The sequence below is a fragment of the Bombina bombina genome, chromosome 1 (assembly GCF_027579735.1).
Source record: "Bombina bombina isolate aBomBom1 chromosome 1, aBomBom1.pri, whole genome shotgun sequence".
Classification (NCBI taxonomy): domain Eukaryota; kingdom Metazoa; phylum Chordata; class Amphibia; order Anura; family Bombinatoridae; genus Bombina; species Bombina bombina.
This window is the reverse complement of record NC_069499.1, coordinates 99,526,355-99,548,997: the sequence shown is the minus strand read 5'-3', so window position 1 is coordinate 99,548,997 and position 22,643 is coordinate 99,526,355. Positions and strand designations below refer to the sequence as shown.

General features: G+C 42.4%; 1 protein-coding gene across 1 annotated transcript in view; it reads left to right on the top strand.

Moving 5' to 3' along the window:
- CPSF2 (cleavage and polyadenylation specific factor 2) overlaps window positions 1-21,490 on the top strand; it is a 58,994-nt gene extending 37,504 nt beyond the window's left edge. Inside the window, exon 15 of the mRNA XM_053697543.1 lies at window positions 20,795-21,490. Coding sequence (XP_053553518.1) covers window positions 20,795-20,887 — 93 coding nt within the window. The 3' untranslated portion in view covers window positions 20,888-21,490. The remainder of the gene's footprint in view (window positions 1-20,794) is intronic.
- Window positions 21,491-22,643: the final 1,153 nt, after the last annotated feature.

Here is a 22,643-nt window from a genome sequence, read left to right as displayed (position 1 = left end):
AAAAGTCTTTTAAATCTTCTCTCTCTACAGATGAATTTTTAAATGAACACCATCATTCTGATTCTTTGGACTCTTCTGGTTCAGAGGATTCTGTCTCAGAGATTGATGCTGATAAATCTTCATATTTATTTAAGATGGAATTTATTCGCTCTTTACTTAAAGAAGTACTAATTGCTTTAGAAATAGAGGATTCTAGTCCTCTTGATACTAATTCTATACGTTTGGATAAGGTTTTTAAAGCTCCTGCGGTTATTCCAGAAGTCTTTCCTGTTCCTAATGCTATTTCTGCAGTAATTGCTAAGGAATGGGATAAATTGGGTAATTCATTTACTCCTTCTAAACGTTTTAAGCAATTATATCCTGTTCCGCCTGACAGGTTAGAATTTTGGGACAAAATCCCTAAAGTTGATGGGGCTATTTCTACCCTTGCTAAACGTACTACCATTCCTACGTCAGATGGTACCTCGTTTAAAGATCCTTTAGATAGAAAAATTGAATCTTTTCTAAGAAAAGCTTATCTATGTTCAGGTAATCTTCTTAGACCTGCTATATCATTGGCTGATGTTGCTGCAGCTTCAACTTTTTGGTTGGAAACTCTAGCGCAACAAGTAACAAATCGTGATTCTCATGATATTATTATTCTTCTCCAGCATGCTAATAATTTCATCTGTGATGCCATTTTTGATATTATTAGAGTTGATGTTAGATTTATGTCTCTGGCTATCTTAGCCAGAAGAGCTTTATGGCTTAAGACTTGGAATGCTGATATGGCTTCTAAATCAACTCTACTTTCCATTTCTTTCCAGGGAAACAAATTATTTGGTTCTCAGTTGGATTCTATTATTTCAACTGTTACTGGTGGGAAAGGAACTTTTTTACCACAGGATAAAAAGTCTAAAGGTAAAAACAGGGCTAACAATCGTTTTCGTTCCTTTCGTTTCAACAAAGAACAAAAGCCTGATCCTTCGTCCTCAGGAGCAGTTTCAGTTTGGAAACCATCTCCAGTCTGGAATAAATCCAAGCCTGCTAGAAAGGCAAAGCCTGCTTCTAAGTTCACATGAAGGTACGGCCCTCATTCCAGTTCAGCTGGTAGGGGGCAGGTTACGTTTTTTCAAAGAAATTTGGATCAATTCTGTTCACAATCTTTGGATTCAGAACATTGTTTCAGAAGGGTACAGAATTGGTTTCAAGATGAGACCTCCTGCAAAGAGATTTTTTCTTTCCCATGTCCCAGTAAATCCAGTGAAAGCTCAAGCATTTCTGAATTGTGTTTCAGATCTAGAGTTGGCTGGAGTAATTATGCCAGTTCCAGTTCCGGAACAGGGGATGGGGTTTTATTCAAATCTCTTCATTGTACCAAAGAAGGAGAATTCCTTCAGACCAGTTCTGGATCTAAAATTATTGAATCGTTATGTAAGGATACCAACGTTCAAGATGGTAACTGTAAGGACTATATTGCCTTTTGTTCAGCAAGGGAATTATATGTCCACAATAGATTTACAGGATGCATATCTGCATATTCCAATTCATCCAGATCATTATCAGTTCCTGAGATTCTCTTTTCTAGACAAGCATTACCAATTTGTGGCTCTACCGTTTGGCCTTGCTACAGCTCCAAGAATTTTCACAAAGATTCTCGGTGCCCTTCTGTCTGTAATCAGAGAACAGGGTATTGTGGTATTTCCTTATTTGGACGATATCTTGGTACTTGCTCCGTCTTTACATTTAGCAGAGTCTCATACGAATCGACTTGTGTTGTTTCTTCAAGATCATGGTTGGAGGATCAATTTACCAAAAAGTTCTTTGATTCCTCAAACAAGGGTAACCTTTCTGGGTTTCCAGATAGATTCAGTGTCCATGACTTTGTCTTTAACAGACAAGAGACGTCTAAAATTGATTACAGCCTGTCGAAACCTTCAGTCTCAATCATTCCCTTCGGTAGCCTTATGCATGGAAATTCTAGGTCTTATGACTGCTGCATCGGACGCGATCCCCTTTGCTCGTTTTCACATGCGACCTCTTCAGCTCTGTATGCTGAACCAATGGTGCAGGGATTACACGAAGATATATCAATTAATATCTTTAAAACCGATTGTTCGGCACTCTCTAACGTGGTGGACAGATCACCATCGTTTAATTCAGGGGGCTTCTTTTGTTCTTCCGACCTGGACTGTAATTTCAACAGATGCAAGTCTCACAGGTTGGGGAGCTGTGTGGGGATCTCTGACGGCACAAGGAGTTTGGGAATCTCAGGAGGTGAGATTACCGATCAATATCTTGGAACTCCGTGCAGTTTTCAGAGCTCTTCAGTTTTGGCCTCTTCTGAAGAGAGAATCGTTCATTTGTTTTCAGACAGACAATGTCACAACTGTGGCATACATCAATCATCAAGGAGGGACTCACAGTCCTCTGGCTATGAAAGAAGTATCTCGAATTTTGGTTTGGGCGGAATCCAGCTCCTGTCTAATCTCTGCGGTTCATATCCCAGGTGTAGACAATTGGGAAGCGGATTATCTCAGTCGCCAAACGTTGCATCCGGGCGAATGGTCTCTTCACCCAGAGGTATTTCTTCAGATTGTTCAATTGTGGGGGCTTCCAGAGATAGATCTGATGGCCTCTCATCTAAACAAGAAACTTCCCAGGTATCTGTCCAGATCCCGGGATCCTCAGGCGGAGGCAGTGGATGCATTATCACTTCCTTGGAAGTATCATCCTGCCTATATCTTTCCGCCTCTAGTTCTTCTTCCAAGAGTAATCTCCAAGATTCTGAGGGAATGCTCGTTTGTTCTGCTAATAGCTCCGGCATGGCCTCACAGGTTTTGGTATGCGGATCTTGTCCGGATGGCATCTTGCCAGCCATGGACTCTTCCGTTAAGACCAGACCTTCTGTCACAAGGTCCTTTTTTCCATCCGGATCTGAAATCCTTAAATTTAAAGGTATGGAGATTGAACGCTTGATTCTTGGTCATAGAGGTTTCTCTGACTCCGTGATTAATACTATGTTACAGGCTCGTAAATCTGTATCTCGAGAGATATATTATAGAGTCTGGAAGACTTATATTTCTTGGTGTCTTTCTCATCATTTTTCTTGGCATTCTTTTAGAATACCGAGAATTTTACAGTTTCTTCAGGATGGTTTAGATAAGGGTTTGTCCGCAAGTTCTTTGAAAGGACAAATCTCCGCTCTTTCTGTTCTTTTTCACAGAAAGATTGCTATTCTTCCTGATATTCATTGTTTTGTACAAGCTTTGGTTCGTATAAAACCTGTCATTAAGTCAATTTCTCCTCCTTGGAGTTTGAATTTGGTTCTGGGAGCTCTTCAAGCTCCTCCGTTTGAACCTATGCATTCATTGGACATTAAATTACTTTCTTGGAAAGTTTTGTTCCTTTTGGCCATCTCTTCTGCTAGAAGAGTTTCTGAATTATCTGCTCTTTCGTGTGAGTCTCCTTTTCTGATTTTTCATCAGGATAAGGCGGTGTTGCGAACTTCTTTTGAATTTTTACCTAAAGTTGTGAATTCCAACAACATTAGTAGAGAAATTGTGGTTCCTTCATTATGTCCTAATCCTAAGAATTCTAAGGAGAAATCATTGCATTCTTTGGATGTTGTTAGAGCTTTGAAATATTATGTTGAAGCTACGAAATCTTTCCGTAAGACTTCTAGTCTATTTGTTATCTTTTCCGGTTCTAGGAAAGGCCAGAAAGCTTCTGCCATTTCTTTGGCATCTTGGTTGAAATCTTTAATTCATCTTGCCTATGTTGAGTCGGGTAAAATTCCGCCTCAAAGAATTACAGCTCATTCTACTAGGTCAGTATCTACTTCCTGGGCGTTTAGGAATGAAGCTTCGATTGACCAGATCTGCAAAGCAGCAACTTGGTCCTCTTTGCATACTTTTACTAAATTCTACCATTTTGATGTATTTTCTTCTTCTGAAGCAGTTTTTGGTAGAAAAGTTCTTCAGGCAGCGGTTTCAGTTTGAATCTTCTGCTTATGTTTTTTGTTAAACTTTATTTTGGGTGTGGATTATTTTCAGCAGGAATTGGCTGTCTTTATTTTATCCCTCCCTCTCTAGTGACTCTTGTGTGGAAAGATCCACATCTTGGGTAGTCATTATCCCATACGTCACTAGCTCATGGACTCTTGTTAATTACATGAAAGAAAACATAATTTATGTAAGAACTTACCTGATAAATTCATTTCTTTCATATTAACAAGAGTCCATGAGGCCCACCCTTTTTTGTGGTGGTTATGTTTTTTTTTGTATAAAGCACAATTATTCCAATTCCTTATTTTATATGCTTCGCACTTTTTTTCTTATCACCCCACTTCTTGGCTATTCGTTAAACTGATTTGTGGGTGTGGTGAGGGGTGTATTTATAGGCATTTTAAGGTTTGGGAAACTTTGCCCCTCCTGGTAGGAATGTATATCCCATACGTCACTAGCTCATGGACTCTTGTTAATATGAAAGAAATGAATTTATCAGGTAAGTTCTTACATAAATTATGTTTTTGCGGTACCGACGTGTACTGAAGTTTTTCCTATACCTAAAAGGCTTACAGAAATTGTTAACAAGGAGTGGGATAGACCCGGTGTGCCTTTTTCTCCCCCTCCTATATTTAGAAAAATGTTTCCAATAGACACCACCACACGGGACTTATGGCAGACGGTCCCTAAGGTGGAGGGAGCAGTTTCTACTCTGGCTAAGCGCACCACTATCCCGGTGGAGGATAGCTGTGCTTTTTCAGATCCAATGGATAAAAAGTTAGAGGGTTACCTTAAGAAAATGTTTGTTCAACAAGGTTTTATATTACAACCCCTTGCATGCATTGCGCCTGTCACGGCTGCGGCGGCATTCTGGTTTGAGTCTCTGGAAGAGACCATTAGCTCAGCTACATTGGATGAGATTACAGACAAGCTTAGAGTCCTTAAGCTAGCTAATTCATTTATTTCCGATGCCGTAGTACACTTAACTAAACTTACGGCTAAGAATTCCGGATTCGCCATTCAAGCGCGCAGAGCGCTGTGGCTTAAATCCTGGTCAGCTGATGTGACTTCTAAATCTAAATTGCTTAACATTCCTTTCAAAGACATTATTCGGGCCCGGTTTGAAGGAAATTATCGCTGACATTACTGGAGGTAAGGGCCATGCCCTGCCTCAAGACAGAGCCAAACCAAGGGCTAGACAGTCTAATTTTCGTGCCTTTCGTAACTTCAAGGCAGGAGCAGCATCAACTTCCTCCGCTCCAAAACAGGAAGGAACTGTTGCTTGCTACAGACAGGGCTGGAAACCTAACCAGTCCTGGAACAAGGGCAAGCAGGCCAGAAAGCCTGCTGCTGCCCCTAAGACAGCATGAAGTGAGGGCCCCCGATCCGGAAACGGATCTAGTGGGGGGCAGACTTTCTCTCTTCGCCCAGGCTTGGGCAAGAGATGTCCAGGATCCCTGGGCGTTAGAGATCATATCTCAGGGATATCTTCTGGACTTCAAAGCTTCTCCCCCAAAAGGGAGATTTCATCTTTCAAGGTTGTCAGCAAACCAGATAAAGAAAGAGGCGTTTCTACGCTGTGTACAAGACCTTTTACTAATGGGAGTGATTCACCCAGTTCCGCGGTCGGAACACGGACAAGGGTTTTACTCAAATCTGTTTGTGGTTCCCAAAAAAGAGGGAACCTTCAGACCAATCTTGGACTTAAAAATCCTAAACAAATTCCTAAGAGTTCCATCGTTAAAAATGGAAACTATTCGGACAATCTTACCTATGATCCAAAAGGGTCAGTACATGACCACAGTGGATTTAAAGGATGCCTACCTTCACATACCGATTCACAAGGATCATTATCGGTACCTAAGGTTTGCCTTCCTAAACAGGCATTACCAGTTTGTAGCTCTTCCCTTCGGGTTAGCCACGGCTCCAAGAATCTTTACAAAGGTTCTGGGCTCTCTTCTGGCGGTACTAAGACCGCGAGGAATTTCGGTAGCTCCATACCTAGACGACATTCTGATACAAGCGTCAAGTTTCCAGACTGCCAAGTCTCATACAGAGTTGGTTCTGGCATTTCTAAGGTCGCATGGGTGGAAGGTGAACGTAGAAAAGAGTTCTCTTTTGCCACTCACAAGAGTTCCCTTCTTGGGGACTCTTATAGATTCTGTAGAAATGAAAATTTACCTGACAGAAGACAGGTTAACAAAACTTCTAGATGCTTGCCGTGTCCTTCATTCCATTCAACACCCGTCAGTGGCTCAATGCATGGAGGTAATCGGCTTAATGGTAGCGGCAATGGACATAGTACCTTTTGCTCGCCTGCATCTCAGACCACTACAATTGTGCATGCTAAGTCAGTGGAATGGGGATTACTCAGATTTGTCCCCTATGCTGAATCTGGATCAAGAGACCAGAGATTCTCTTCTATGGTGGCTTTCTCGGCCACATCTGTCCAGGGGGATTCCCTTCAGCAGGCCAGATTGGACGATTGTAACAGACGCCAGCCTCCTAGGTTGGGGCGCTGTCTGGAATTCCCTGAAGGCTCAGGGATCATGGACTCAGGAGGAGAGTCTCCTTCCAATAAACATTCTGGAATTAAGAGCAGTTCTCAATGCTCTTCTGGCTTGGCCTCAGTTAGCAACTCTGAGGTTCATCAGGTTTCAGTCGGACAACATCACGACTGTGGCTTACATCAACCATCAGGGAGGGACAAGGAGTTCCCTAGCGATGATGGAAGTCTCAAAGATAATTCGCTGGGCAGAGTCTCACTCTTGCCACCTGTCAGCGATCCATATCCCAGGCGTGGAGAACTGGGAGGCGGATTTCCTAAGTCGCCAGACTTTTCACCCGGGGGAGTGGGAACTTCACCCGGAGGTATTTGCCCAACTGCTTCGGCGTTGGGGCAAACCAGATCTGGATCTCATGGCGTCTCGCAAGAACGCCAAGCTTCCTTGTTACGGATCCAGGTCCAGGGACCCGGGAGTGGTTCTGATAGATGCTCTGACAGCACCTTGGATCTTCAACATGGCTTATGTGTTTCCACCATTCCCGATGCTTCCTCGACTGATTGCCAGGATCAAACAGGAGAGAGCATCGGTGATTCTAATAGCGCCTGCGTGGCCACGCAGGACCTGTTATGCAGATCTAGTGGACATGTCGTCCTGTCCACCATGGTCTCTGCCTCTGAGACAGGACCTTCTGGTTCAGGGTCCTTTCAAACATCCAAATCTAATTTCTCTGAAGCTGACTGCATGGAGATTGAACGCTTGATTCTATCAAAGCGTGGATTCTCGGAGTCAGTGATTGATACCTTAATACAGGCTAGGAAACCTGTTGCCAGGAAAATTTACCATAAAATATGGCGTAAATACTTGCATTGGTGCGAATCCAAGAGTTACTCATGGAGTAAGGTTAGGATTCCTAGGATATTGTCTTTTCTACAAGAAGGTTTAGAAAAGGGTTTATCTGCTAGTTCGTTAAAGGGACAGATCTCAGCTCTGTCCATCCTTTTACACAAGCGTCTGTCAGAAGTTCCAGACGTTCAGGCTTTTTGTCAGGCTTTGGCCAGGATTAAGCCTGTGTTTAAAGCTGTTGCTCCGCCATGGAGCTTAAACTTAGTTCTTAACGTTTTACAGGGTGTTCCGTTTGAACCCCTTCATTCCATTGATATCAAGCTGTTATCTTGGAAAGTTCTGTTCTTAATGGCTATTTCCTCGGCTCGAAGAGTCTCTGAGTTATCGGCTTTACATTGTGATTCTCCTTATCTGATTTTTCATTCAGACAAGGTAGTTTTGCGTACTAAACCTGGGTTCTTACCTAAGGTAGTCACTAACAGAAATATCAATCAAGAGATTGTTGTTCCTTCATTGTGCCCTAACCCTTCCTCAAAGAAGGAACAACTTCTGCACAATCTGGACGTCGTCCGTGCCCTGAAATTTTATTTGCAGGCAACTAAAGATTTTCGACAAACTTCTTCCCTGTTTGTCGTTTATTCTGGACAAAGGAGAGGTCAAAAGGCTTCGGCTACCTCTCTCTCCTTCTGGCTTCGTAGCATAATACGTTTAGCCTATGAGACTGCTGGACAGCAGCCTCCTGAAAGAATTACAGCTCATTCTACCAGAGCTGTGGCCTCCACTTGGGCCTTTAAAAATGAGGCCTCTGTTGAACAGATTTGCAAGGCTGCAACTTGGTCTTCACTTCACACCTTTTCAAAATTTTACAAATTTGACACTTTTGCTTCTTCGGAGGCTATTTTTGGGAGAAAGGTTCTTCAGGCAGTGGTTCCTTCCGTGTAAAGGTCCTGCCTGTCCCTCCCGTCATCCGTGTACTTTTAGCTTTGGTATTGGTATCCCATAAGTAATGGATGACCCGTGGACTGACTACACTTAACAGGAGAAAACATAATTTATGCTTACCTGATAAATTCCTTTCTCCTGTAGTGTAGTCAGTCCACGGCCCGCCCTGTTTTACGGCAGGTCTAAATTTTAAATTAAACTCCAGTCACCACTGCACCCTATAGTTTCTCCTTTCTCGTTTGGTTTCGGTCGAATGACTGGGTATGACGTAGAAGGGAGGAGCTATATAGCAGCTCTGCTTGGGTGATCCTCTTGCACTTCCTGTTAGGGAGGAGATATAACCCCATAAGTAATGGATGACCCGTGGACTGACTACACTACAGGAGAAAGGAATTTATCAGGTAAGCATAAATTATGTTTTTTCTGGGCTGCATACAGGAAAAAGATGGCACTTTACTATTTATTAGCAAGTTAAAGGGCTTTTATAAGGCAGTGGTGCAGGCACTGGGGACGAGGAGACAGGCTCAGTTTAGAGGTGGTGTGTTTTTACTTGCTCCCAGTGGTTTTAACCTCAGTGCAATCATGCTGTTAGTTCTGTTACGTCCACGATGGGTGGGGTTAGCGGAAGCGCAAAAATTTTCTATTGCGCGCCTTTTCTCTTCACTTCCTTTGTTCCAGAGGGGAGAAATTTTATTGCGGTTCCAGCCTTGTGTGCTACGCTCGTCGGACCTTGGGTGCAACGCTCTAGATTGAGTCCGGAATCCATCTGATAGCTATTGGCTCCGGTTTTCCAGCAGGGCAGGTAGGTACCTCAGCAAGAGCTAAGCTAAGGTGTAGAGGCTGTCCAGGGTGTTTGAAAAACTTGTTCTCATAGTTTTGTTGTAAAAATAAAGCAGTTCTCTTTTTTTTTATATTTAAAGGGACAGTAACTTTTTTTTGGGTGAACTGGTCCTGGTCGTCTAAGCTTTTGGCGATTCCCTACAAGGGTAAAACCTTGTTTGGGCCGGGCTTGGCTAAAATTATTTCCGACATTACGGGAGTAAATTGTCATTTCCTCCCTCAGGATAAGAAGAATAAGCAGAAGGGACGTCAGAGTAATTTTCGTTCCTTTCGAAACTTCAAGGGTAAGCCTTCCTCTCTCTACAAAGCAGGAACAGTCCAAGCCTTCCTGGAGGTTTAACCAGTCATGGAACAAGGGAAATCAATCTAAGAAGTCCGCTACTGACTCAGTCAGCATGAAGGGTCTGCCCCCGATACGGGACCAAATCTTGTGGGGAGCACACTTTCTTCGCTCAGGCTTGGGTTCGGGATGTTCAGGATCCCTGGATGGTGGACATCGTGTCCCAGGGATACAAACTAGAGTTCAAGACCTTTCCTCCCAGGGGCAGGTTTCTGCTCTCAATATTATCTGCAGACCAGATAAAGAGAGCCGTTCTTACACTGTGTTCAGGACCTTTCCGACCTGGGAGTGATAGTTCCTGTTCCAATGCAGGAACAGGGTCTGGGATTTTACTCCAATCTGTTCGTGGTTCCCAAAAAAGAGGGAACTTTCAGACCAATTCTAGATCTCAAAAGTCTAAACAAGTTCCTCAGAGTACCGTCCTTCAAGATGGAAACTATTCGTTCCATTCTCCCCTTGGTTCAAGAGGGTCAATTCATGACAACAGTAGATTTAAAGGATACGTACCTGTATCTTCCCATCCACAGGGATCATCACAAGTTTCTGACGTTTGCTTTTCTAGACAAACGCTTCCAGTTTGTGGCTCTTCCATTCGACCTTGCCACAGCTCCCAATTTTTTTTCAAAAGTCCTGGGATCCCTGTTGGCGGTGCTCCGGTTGTGGGGTATTGCAGTGGCGCCTTATCTGGACGACATTCTGGTTCAGGCGCCATCAACAAGCGAACTCCCACACGGAGATGTTATTATCCTTCCTGCGCTCTCATGGATGGAAGGTGAATTTGGGAAAGAGTTCCTTAATTCCAGCTACAAGGGCAGTGTTCTTGGGAACCATAATAGATTCCCTATCGATGAAAATATTTCTGACAGAGGTCAGATCATCAAAGACCTTCAATTCTTGTCTGTCGCTTCAGTCCTCTACTTGGCAGTCAGTGGTTCAATGTATGGAGGTAATCGGTCTGATGGTAGCTGCCATGGACATCATTCCATTTGCCCGTTTCCACCTCAGACCCCTGCAGTTATGCATGCTCAGACAATGGACGGGGATTGTGCGGATCTGTCTCTATTACATCTGGATCAGGCAACAAGAGATTCTCTTCTTTGGTGGTTGTCTCAGGATCATCTCTCCCAGGGAACCTGCTTCCGCAGACCCACCTGGGTGATTGTGACAACAGACGCCAGCCTGTTGGGATGGGGAGCAGTCTGGGGCTCTCTAAAGGCTCAGGGGACATGGACTCAGGAGGAGTCTGTTTTCCCCTAAACATTCTAGAACTGAGGGCAATCTTCAATGCTCTTCTGGCCTGGCCTCAGTTAGCTTCTGCCCGGTTTATCAGGTTCCAGTCGGACAACATAACTTCAGTGGCTTTCATCAACCATCAGGCAGGAACTCTGAGTTCCTTGGCCATGATAGAGGTAGCCAAGATTATTCAGTGGGCGGAGAACCACAACTGCTGTCTATCTGTGATTCACATTCCAGGAGTGGACAATTGGGAAGCGGATTTTCTGAGCAGACAGACCTTTTACCCGGGGGAGTGGGAACTCCATTCGGAAGTGTTTTCCAGCTTGATTCTCAAAATGGGACAGTTGAAACTGGATCTCATGGCATCTCGTCAGAATGCCAAGCTCCCATGGTACGGGTCGGGGGATCCTCAGGCGGTACTGATAGATGCTCTGGCGGTCCCTTGTCATTTCAGTCTAGCATATCTATTTCCTCCGTTCGCTCTCCTTCCTCGGGTCATTGCTCGAATCAAACAGGAGAGGGCGTCGGTGATCCTCATCACACCGGCGTGGTGTTGCAGGATCTGGTATGCAGACCTAGTGGAGATGTCATCTCTTCCATCTTGGAGACTTCCATTGAGGAAGGGCCTTCTACTTCAAGGGCCCTTCCTTCACCCAAATCTAGTTTCTCTGAAGCTGACTGCTTGGAGATTGAACGCTTAATTTTATCGAAGCGTGGTTTTTCTGAGACCATGGTTCAGGCTCGTAAGCCTGTGACTAGAAAGATTTACCATAAGATATGGTGTAAATATCTGCATTGGTGTGAATCCAGAGACTACTCTTGGTGTAGTAGAGTTCGGATTCCTAGAATTTTGTCCTTTCTCCAGGAGGGTCTAGAGAAGGGTTTATCTGCGAGTACTTTGAAGGGTCAAATATCTGCCTTGTCTATTTTGTAGCATAAACGTCTGGCGGATGTACCAGACGTGCAATCTTTTTCCCAGGCCTCGGTCAGAATTGGGCCTGTGTTCAAACCTGTTACTCCTCCCTGGAGTCTTTAACCTTGTTCTTAAAGTTCTTCAACAGGCTCCGTTTGAGCCTATGCATTCCTTAGATATTAAGTTATTATCTTGGAAAGTTTTGTTTCTTGTTGCAATTTCTTCTGCCCGCAGAGTCTCAGAACTCTCGGCATTGCAGTGCGATTCCCCTTATCTTATTTTTCATTCTGATAAGGTAGTTCTGCGTACTAAGTTGGGGTTCCTTCCTACGGTGGTTTCAGAGAGGAACATTAATCAAGAAATTGTGGTTCCTTCTTTGTGCCCTAACCCCTCTTCTCATAAGGAGCGTCTGCTGCACAACCTAGATGTGATGCGTGCATTGAAATACTATTTACAGGCAACTAAGGATTTTCGCCAGTCTTCGACTGTGTTTGTTTTTTTCTCTGGGAAACGTAAGGGTCAGAAAGCTACGGCTACTTCTCTTTCTTTGTGGCTGAAGAGTATAATTCATTTGGCCTATGAAACTGCTGGACAGCAGCCTCCTGAGAGAGTCACGGCTCATTTTACGAGGGCTGTTTCCTCTTCCTGGGCATTCAAAAATGAAGCTTCTGTGGAACAGATTTGCAAGGCTGCAACTTGGTCCTCTCTACATACTTTTTCCAAATTCTACAAATTTGATACTTTTGCCTCGGCTGAGGCCTCTTTTGGGAGAAAGGTTCTTCAAGCAGTGGTGCCTTCCGTTTAGGTTCCCTGTCTTGTCCCTCCCTTATCTGTGTACTCTAGCTTGGGTATTGATTCCCAATAGTAATTAGATGATCCGTGGACTCACCGTGTCATTAGAAAGAAAACAAAATTTATGCTTGCCTGATGATAAATTTATTGATTTCTTGACACAGTGAGTCCACGGCCCGCCCTGTTTCTTTAGACCGTTTGTTCGTGTTATAAACCTCAGGCACCTCTACACCTTGTTACTTCCTTTCTCTCCTTTTACTTCTGTAGAATGACTGGGGTTGGAGGTAAGGGAGGTGACATTTAACAGCTTTGCTGTGGTGCTCTTTGCCGCCTCCTGCTGGGCAGGAGTGATATTCCCAATAGTAATTGGATGATCCGTGGACTCATCGTGTCAAGAAAGAAAGAAATTCATCAGGTAAGCATAAATTTTGTTTTTTAAACAATAAAAATTCTGGAGTTGACTTCCCCTTTTTAAACTAGGAACTCTTCATTCAACTTCAGGGATTTCTCTGGGTTTTTTTTGTCTTAGAATTTAAACTGTTAATTTAAAGTTTTTGCAACTGATTATAGAATATTTACTGCTAATTGGAATATTGTTAAAATAGATGAGATTTCACTCTGTATAACTAAACGTATAACTAAATTGTTGTACTTACATGTAACAGTGTGCTTTTTTATGTTATAGAGCAGATAACCACAGCTTTGTTGCTGCATGATGATAATATATACTAATAAATGTACAGTCGCTAACAAAATGTGAAAACACAGAGAAACCAAGGCACTGTGTATTAGCTCCCTGCTTAGATTTTCATTCATAGAATGTTATGTGATTCATGAACATTCAATAGGAAATCTAAATAGGAAGTATACGATTTGTGTTTAGTAAAAGGTGAATACGGTCTGTGCTATAGTATAGATCACCCATCTTAGATTATCCATCCTCACATTTACCTGCATTTCATTCATCATTATCAAAACTAACTAAGGATATTGATAAGGAAAACTTTTTCATTGCTAATGTAATCAACCTCCAAATGTGCCAGATACAGGATATCAAATACACAGGTATTAGCAATAAAAACAGCCCCTAGGTGGCAGTAATGTTCCAAAAAACATCTAGCATGGAGTAAGTTGCCATTTCTGGAGGTTTGTTTTTATTCAAACGATTGTTCATACACAATCCTATGTTTATAATGATTAAAAGTGACATGAAAGCCATGTTTTTTTCTGTTCATGATTCAGGTAGAGCAGTGTTTTTCAACCAGTGTGCCGTGGCACACTAGTGTGCCGTGAGAGATCCTCAGGTGTGCCACGACAGACTGACAACAGTGTGACATATTTTTTAAACTTTGCTTGTTTTTTACTCCCAGTGCAGGGGTAGTTTGTAGGAGGCATGGCATAACAGCACAATACATACAGTATGTGTGTGTTTGTGTGTATATATATGCTGTATTAGGCTACAATGTGTGATTTTTTTAAAATTTTGGGATGGTGGGGTGCCACGGGATTTTTTAATGTAAAAAAAAGGTTAAAAATCACTGAGGTAGAGCATACCATTTTAAACGGCTTTCTAATTTACTGCTATCATCACTTTCTTGTTCTCTTGGTATCTTTTGTTGAAAAGCAGGGAGGCAAGCTCAGAAGCGTGCACATGTTTGGAGCACTATATGGCAGCAGTTGTGCAAGAATGTTATCCATATTTATTTATTTATAAAATATTTTACCAGGAAAGATACATTGAGATTTCTCTCGTTTTCAAGTATGTCCTGGGTACACAAAACATTGCATTGATACAATAGGGTACAATAAAATACAAAAACAATAATAATACACAATATATGCACAAAAATTTAACATAGAACGGGTAGGAAATATATAATCAACCATGACAGGTTGCATTCTGTTTTGAGATATGTAGAGAGGGATCTCTTAAAGGATATTGGGCATAGGGAAGGTTTGAAAGTGTGCGGGAGGTCGTTCCATATGCAAGCAGACTAGATGGCTGCACTATTTCCTGCCATTTAGTTCTCCAGACACCTAACTAGGTATCTGTTCAACAAAGAATACCATAGGAACAAAGCAAATTTCATAACAGAAGTACATTGGAAACTTTTTTTTTAAAACTGTATGCTCTGTCTGCATCACAAAAGAAAATGTTTGGGTTTGATATCCCTTTAATATATATTTACAATGCAATTTATATTGAATGTTGAACACTTATTTACATAATCAGACTTCTTGCAGTAATTTACATTGTTCCAGGATGTCTTGCAGGCTATAATTTGTTGCACACACACAGTATTTACTGTTTGGCAAAAAGGGGACAAAATCAGTTATGAAAGTATATTGCCAAGTTGTATTACTTTATCTTTTTATTAAATATTTTTTATTTCAGTCTCTAAGTATTTAATGTCCCTTTAAGTTATGATCTCTTCTAGTTTTCTAACATTTGTTGCACTTTAAAAAAAGTTTCAGTTTTGTGTTTGTTTGTTTTTGTCTGTTATTTAATTTTAATTTCTCCAACATAGGTGTGTCCGGTCCACGGCGTCATCCTTACTTGTGGGATATTCTCTTCCCCAACAGGAAATGGCAAAGAGCCCAGCAAAGCTGGTCACATGATCCCTCCCAGGCTCCGCCTACCCCAGTCATTCTCTTTGCCGTTGTACAGGCAACATCTCCACGGAGATGGCTTAGAGTTTTTTAGTGTTTAACTGTAGTTTTTATTATTCAATCAAGAGTTTGTTATTTTGAAATAGTGCTGGTATGTACTATTTACTCAGAAACAGAAAAGAGATGAAGATTTCTGTTTGTATGAGGAAAATGATTTTAGCACCGTAACTAAAATCCATGGCTGTTCCACACAGGACTGTTGAGAGCAATTAACTTCAGTTGGGGGAACAGTGTGCAGTCTCTTGCTGCTTGAGGTATGACACATTCTAACAAGACGATGTAATGCTGGAAGCTGTCATTTTTCCCTATGGGATCCGGTAAGCCATATTTTATTACGATGGTAAATAAGGGCTTCACAAGGGCTTATTAAGATTGTAGACTTTTTTGGGCTAAATCGATTCAGTTTTAAAACATATTTAGCCTTGAGGAATCATTTTATCTGGGTATATTGATATTATAATATCGGCAGGCACTGTATTAGACACCTTATTTCTCTGGGGCTTTCCCTAGGCATAAGCAGAGTCTCATTTTCGCGCCGGTGTGGCGCACTTGTTTTTGAGAGGCATGGCATGCAGTCGCATGTGAGAGGAGCTCTGATACTTAGAAAAGGCTTTCTGAAGGCGTCATTTGGTATCGTATTCCCCTTTGGGTTTGGTTGGGTCTCAGCAAAGCAGATACCAGGGACTGTAAAGGGGTTAAAGTGTTAAAACGGCTCCGGTTCCGTTATTTTAAGGGTTAAAGCTTCCAAATTTGGTGTGCAATACTTTTAAGGCTTTAAGACACTGTGGTGAAAATTTGGTGAATTTTGTACAATTCCTTCATGTTTTTTCGCAATTGCAGTAATAAAGTGTGTTCAGTTTAAAATTTAAAGTGACAGTAACGGTTTTATTTTAAAACGTTTTTTGTACTTTATTATCAAGTTTATGCCTGTTTAACATGTCTGAACTACCAGATAGACTGTGTTCTGAATGTGGGGAAGCCAGAATTCCTGTTCATTTAAATAAATGTGATTTATGTGATAATGACAATGATGCCCAAGATGATTCCTCAAGTGAGGGGAGTAAGCATGGTACTGCATCATTCCCTCCTTCGTCTACACGAGCCTTGCCCACTCAGGAGGCCCCTAGTACATCTAGCGCGCCAATACTCCTTACTATGCAACAATTAACGGCTGTAATGGATAATTCTGTCAAAAACATTTTAGCCAAAATGAACCCTTGTCAGCGTAAGCGTGGCTGCTCTGTTTTAGTTACTGGAGAGCATGACGACGCTGATATTAATATCTCTGAAGGACCCCTAACCCAATCTGAGGGGGCCAGGGAGGTTTTGTCTGAGGGAGAAATTACTGATTCAGGGAACATTTCTCAACAGGCTGAACCTGATGTAATTGCATTTAAATTTAAGTTGGAACATCTCCGCATTCTGCTTAAGGAGGTATTATCCACTCTGGATGATTGTGAAAAGTTGGTCATCCCAGAGAAACTATGTAAAATGGACAAGTTCCTAGAGGTGCCGGAGCTCCCAGAAGCTTTTCCTATACCCAAGCGGGTGGCGGACATTGTTAATAAAGAATGGGAAAGGCCCGGTATTCCTTTCGTCCCTCCCCCCATATTTAAAAAATTGTTTCCTATGGTCGACCCCAGAAAGGACTTATGGCAGACAGTCCCCAAGGTCGAGGGAGCGGTTTCTACTTTAAACAAACGCACCACTATACCCATAGAAGATAGTTGTGCTTTCAAAGATCCTATGGATAAAAAATTAGAAGGTTTGCTTAAAAAGATGTTTGTTCAGCAGGGTTACCTTCTACAACCAATTTCATGCATTGTCCCTGTCACTACAGCCGCATGTTTCTGGTTTGATGAGCTGATAAAGGCGCTCGATAGTGATTCTCCCCCTTATGAGGAGATTATGGACAGAATCAATGCTCTCAAATTGGCTAATTCTTTCACCCTAGACGCCACTTTGCAATTGGCTAGGTTAGCGGCTAAGAATTCTGGGTTTGCTATTGTGGCGCGCAGAGCGCTTTGGTTGAAATCTTGGTCGGCTGATGCGTCTTCCAAGAACAAGCTACTAAACATTCCTTTCAAGGGGAAAACGCTGTTTGGCCCTGACTTGAAAGAGATTATCTCGGATATCACTGGGGGTAAGGGCCACGCCCTTCCTCAGGACCGGCCTTTCAAGGCGAAAAATAGACCTAATTTTCGTCCCTTTCGTAAAAACGGACCAGCCCAAAGTGCTACGTCCTCTAAGCAAGAGGGTAATACTTCTCAAGCCAAGCCAGCTTGGAGACCAATGCAAGGCTGGAACAAGGGAAAGCAGGCCAAGAAGCCTGCCACTGCTACCAAGACAGCATGAAATATTGGCCCCCGATCCGGGACCGGATCTGGTGGGGGGCAGACTCTCTCTCTTCGCTCAGGCTTGGGCAAGAGATGTTCTGGATCCTTGGGCGCTAGAAATAGTCTCCCAGGGTTATCTTCTGGAATTCAAGGGACTTCCCCCAAGGGGGAGGTTCCACAGGTCTCTGTTGTCTTCAGACCACATAAAAAGACAGGCGTTCTTACATTGTGTAGAAGACCTGTTAAAAATGGGAGTGATTCATCCTGTTCCACTAAGAGAACAAGGGATGGGGTTCTACTCCAATCTGTTCATAGTTCCCAAAAAAGAGGGAACGTTCAGACCAATCTTAGATCTCAAGATCTTAAACAAGTTTCTCAAGGTTCCATCGTTCAAGATGGAAACCATTCGAACTATTCTTCCTTCCATCCAGGAAGGTCAATTCATGACCACGGTGGATTTAAAGGATGCGTATCTACATATTCCTATCCACAAGGAACATCATCGGTTCCTAAGGTTCGCATTCCTGGACAAACATTACCAGTTCGTGGCGCTTCCTTTCGGATTAGCCACTGCTCCAAGGATTTTTACAAAGGTACTAGGGTCCCTTCTAGCGGTGCTAAGACCGAGGGGCATTGCAGTAGTACCTTACCTGGACGACATTCTAATTCAAGCGTCGTCCCTTCCTCAAGCAAAGGCTCACACGGACATCGTCCTGGCCTTTCTCAGATCTCACGGCTGGAAAGTGAACGTGGAAAAGAGTTCTCTATCCCCGTCAACAAGGGTTTCCTTCTTGGGAACAATTATAGACTCCTTAGAAATGAGGATCTTTCTAACAGAGGCCAGAAAAACAAAACTTCTAGACTCTTGTCGGATACTTCATTCCGTTCCTCTTCCTTCCATAGCTCAGTGCATGGAAGTGATCGGGTTGATGGTAGCGGCGATGGACATAGTTCCTTTTGCGCGCATTCATCTAAGACCATTACAACTGTGTATGCTCAGTCAGTGGAATGGGGACTATACAGACTTGTCTCCGAAGATACAAGTAAATCAGAGGACCAGAGACTCACTCCGTTGGTGGCTGTCCCTGGACAATCTGTCTCAAGGGATGACGTTCCGCAGACCAGAGTGGGTCATTGTCACGACCGACGCCAGTCTGATGGGCTGGGGCGCGGTCTGGGGATCCCTGAAAGCTCAGGGTCTTTGGTCTCGGGAAGAATCTCTTCTACCGATAAATATTCTGGAACTGAGAGCGATATTCAATGCTCTCAAGGCCTGGCCTCGGCTAGCGAGGACCAAGTTCATACGGTTTCAATCAGACAACATGACAACTGTTGCGTACATCAACCATCAGGGGGGAACAAGGAGTTCCCTAGCGATGGAAGAAGTGACCAAAATCATTCTTTGGGCGGAGTCTCACTCCTGCCACCTGTCTGCTATCCACATCCCAGGAGTGGAAAATTGGGAAGCGGATTTTCTGAGTCGTCAGACATTGCATCCGGGGGAGTGGGAACTCCATCCGGAAATCTTTGCCCAAGTCACTCACCTGTGGGGCATTCCAGACATGGATCTGATGGCCTCTCGTCAGAACTTCAAAGTTCCTTGCTACGGGGCCAGATCCAGGGATCCCAAGGCGGCTCTAGTGGATGCCCTAGTAGCACCTTGGACCTTCAAACTAGCTTATGTGTTCCCGCCATTTCCTCTCATCCCCAGGCTGGTAGCCAGGATCAATCAGGAGAGGGCGTCGGTGATCTTGATAGCTCCTGCGTGGCCACGCAGGACTTGGTATGCAGATCTGGTGAATATGTCATCGGCTCCACCTTGGAAGCTACCTTTGAGACGAGACCTTCTTGTTCAGGGTCCGTTCGAACATCCGAATCTGGTTTCACTCCAGCTGACTGCTTGGAGATTGAACGCTTGATTTTATCGAAGCGAGGATTCTCAGATTCTGTTATCGATACTCTTGTTCAGGCCAGAAGGCCTGTAACTAGAAAGATTTACCACAAAATTTGGAAAAAATATATCTGTTGGTGTGAATCTAAAGGATTCCCTTGGGACAAGGTTAAGATTCCTAGGATTCTATCCTTCCTTCAAGAAGGATTGGAAAAAGGATTATCTGCAAGTTCCCTGAAGGGACAGATTTCTGCCTTGTCGGTATTACTTCACAAAAAGCTGGCAGCTGTGCCAGATGTTCAAGCCTTTGTTCAGGCTCTGGTTAGAATCAAGCCTGTTTACAAACCTTTGACTCCTCCTTGGAGTCTCAATTTAGTTCTTTCAGTTCTTCAGGGGGTTCCGTTTGAACCCTTACATTCCGTTGATATTAAGTTATTATCTTGGAAAGTGTTGTTTTTAGTTGCGATTTCTTCTGCTAGAAGAGTCTCAGAATTATCTGCTCTGCAGTGTTCTCCTCCTTATCTGGTGTTCCATGCAGATAAGGTGGTTTTACGTACTAAACCTGGTTTTCTTCCAAAAGTTGTTTCTAACAAAAACATTAACCAGGAGATTATCGTACCTTCTCTGTGTCCAAAACCAGTTTCAAAGAAGGAACGTTTGTTGCACAATTTGGATGTTGTTCGCGCTCTAAAATTCTATTTAGATGCTACAAAGGATTTTAGACAAACATCTTCCTTGTTTGTTGTTTATTCAGGTAAAAGGAGAGGTCAAAAAGCAACTTCTACCTCTCTCTCTTTTTGGATTAAAAGCATCATCAGATTGGCTTACGAGACTGCCGGACGGCAGCCTCCCGAAAGAATCACAGCTCATTCCACTAGGGCTGTGGCTTCCACATGGGCCTTCAAGAACGAGGCTTCTGTTGATCAGATATGTAGGGCAGCGACTTGGTCTTCACTGCACACTTTTACCAAATTTTACAAGTTTGATACTTTTGCTTCTTCTGAGGCTATTTTTGGGAGAAAGGTTTTGCAAGCCGTGGTGCCTTCCATTTAGGTGACCTGATTTGCTCCCTCCCTTCATCCGTGTCCTAAAGCTTTGGTATTGGTTCCCACAAGTAAGGATGACGCCGTGGACCGGACACACCTATGTTGGAGAAAACAGAATTTATGTTTACCTGATAAATTTCTTTCTCCAACGGTGTGTCCGGTCCACGGCCCGCCCTGGTTTTTTGAATCAGGTCTGATAATTTATTTTCTTTAACTACAGTCACCACGGTACCATATGGTTTCTCCTATGCAAATATTCCTCCTTAACGTCGGTCGAATGACTGGGGTAGGCGGAGCCTGGGAGGGATCATGTGACCAGCTTTGCTGGGCTCTTTGCCATTTCCTGTTGGGGAAGAGAATATCCCACAAGTAAGGATGACGCCGTGGACCGGACACACCGTTGGAGAAAGAAATTTATCAGGTAAACATAAATTCTGTTTTTTACTTTCCAGACTGAGACAGGACGCATCGGATTAGAAGGCTGCCTCTGTGAGGATTTTTTTAGAATAAGAGAACTTTTATATGAACAATATGCCATTGTCTGAAGACTGTTTACAAAGGCATTTGATATGTGACCTTTTTCAAGAAACGGTGAAAGAACAGATTTTTCCTTCTTTTTATATTTATTTTTTTACCTGGATAAGCAACTGAAGAGAACAGTTTGTAACGGAAAATTAGATGACAAAATGTGCAGCAATCTGTCAAGTGCACACTGGCTGTGAAATGTGTTTTGCCCAATGGCATTTTGGATATGTGAGATGGAAGAGAATTGAATCTCAGTGTAGAATAACCAAATACAACTGCAACACAAGATGTTTAATAATTTAATTACAAGATATAAAATAAAGGTTTTTGTAAACCTAGAATTATATATAAATATGATGTAAACCAGTGCTTGACAAATCTGTTTAAAAATTAGTAGCCAGTAAGAATATTTAGGAGCCAGGCATATTTTTAGGAGCCAGACAGTTGGATTTGTATATAGATATATGGAGAATAATCCAAAAATTTAGGAGCCAGGGGTAAAATTCTAGGAGCCAGTGGCTCCCAGGCTCCTGGGTTTGTCGAGCCCTGATGTAAACAAGCAAACTAGGTTTCTGTTGTAAAGTTGTACCACTAACAATTTCAGTAAATGACCCTGAAACTGATCATTGTGTATGTGACTTTTATCCCCCTGCCCAATTGTTGTTAAAATGCTGTCTTGTTAATGCCTGTTTCATGTATAATCATTGTTGTGGTTTTAGCAATTCCTCTGTGCTTTACTGCTCCAATAATTTAGTGTGCTATAGTATAAAAAATGTTTGTTTATTGACACTGAAAAAAATATTATGTGGTACTAGTTTGAAACACTTTTCCTCTTCTCTTGTGGTTCAGAACCTAGAACACCCCAGAACTTTCTTTCTATGAGTATATCAACAGTCAAGATGAAATGTTTTTGGTTTAGATACAAATTTAAGAGACTTTTCATTTTACTTCTGTTATTAAATTGGCTTTGTTGCAAAGCATACCTAGGTAGACTCGGAAGAGGCAGTGCACTAGTTTGCTAAGGTGATTGGTGGATACCCGCTTATGCCTCTTGGCTCACCAGATGTCTTTAGCTAGCTCCCAGCAGTGCATTTCTGCTCTGGATTTGAGTTTTGCAAAGGAGGCTAAAGGGACACTCAGGTCAAAATGTAACTTTCAGATAGAGCAGCAATTTTAAACAACTTTCCAATTTAATTCCATTAACAAAATGTGCAGTCTTTTTATTTATTACACTTTTTCAGTCACCAGCTCCTACTGAGCATGTGCAATAATTCACAGAATATACGTACAGACGTACCTCGGAGATATTGCGGGTTTGGTTCCAGACCACCGCAATATAAAGCGAATATAGCAATAATGTGAGTCACACAAATTTTGTTTCCCAGAGCTTATAAAAGTTATATTTACACTATACTGTAAGTCTATTATGTGTACAATAGCATTTTGTCTAAAAAAAAAAAAAGATATACATACCTTAAGTAAAAAAAATTATTGTTAAAAAATACTAAACCTCATCTGAGCCTTCGGTGAGTCATAATCTTTTTGCTGGTGGTGTGTGTGTATGTATGTGTGTGTATATATATATATGTATTTATGTGTTTATTTGTGTATATGTGTTCGACAAATGGCACCGATAGACTTACTCGACACATGGTTGTCACAAACATTCAATTTGTAAAAGAGCAATATCTGTGAATTGCAATAAAGCAAAGCGCAATAAAACGAGGTATGCCTGTATATACATTTGTGATTGGCTGATGGTTGTCACATGATACA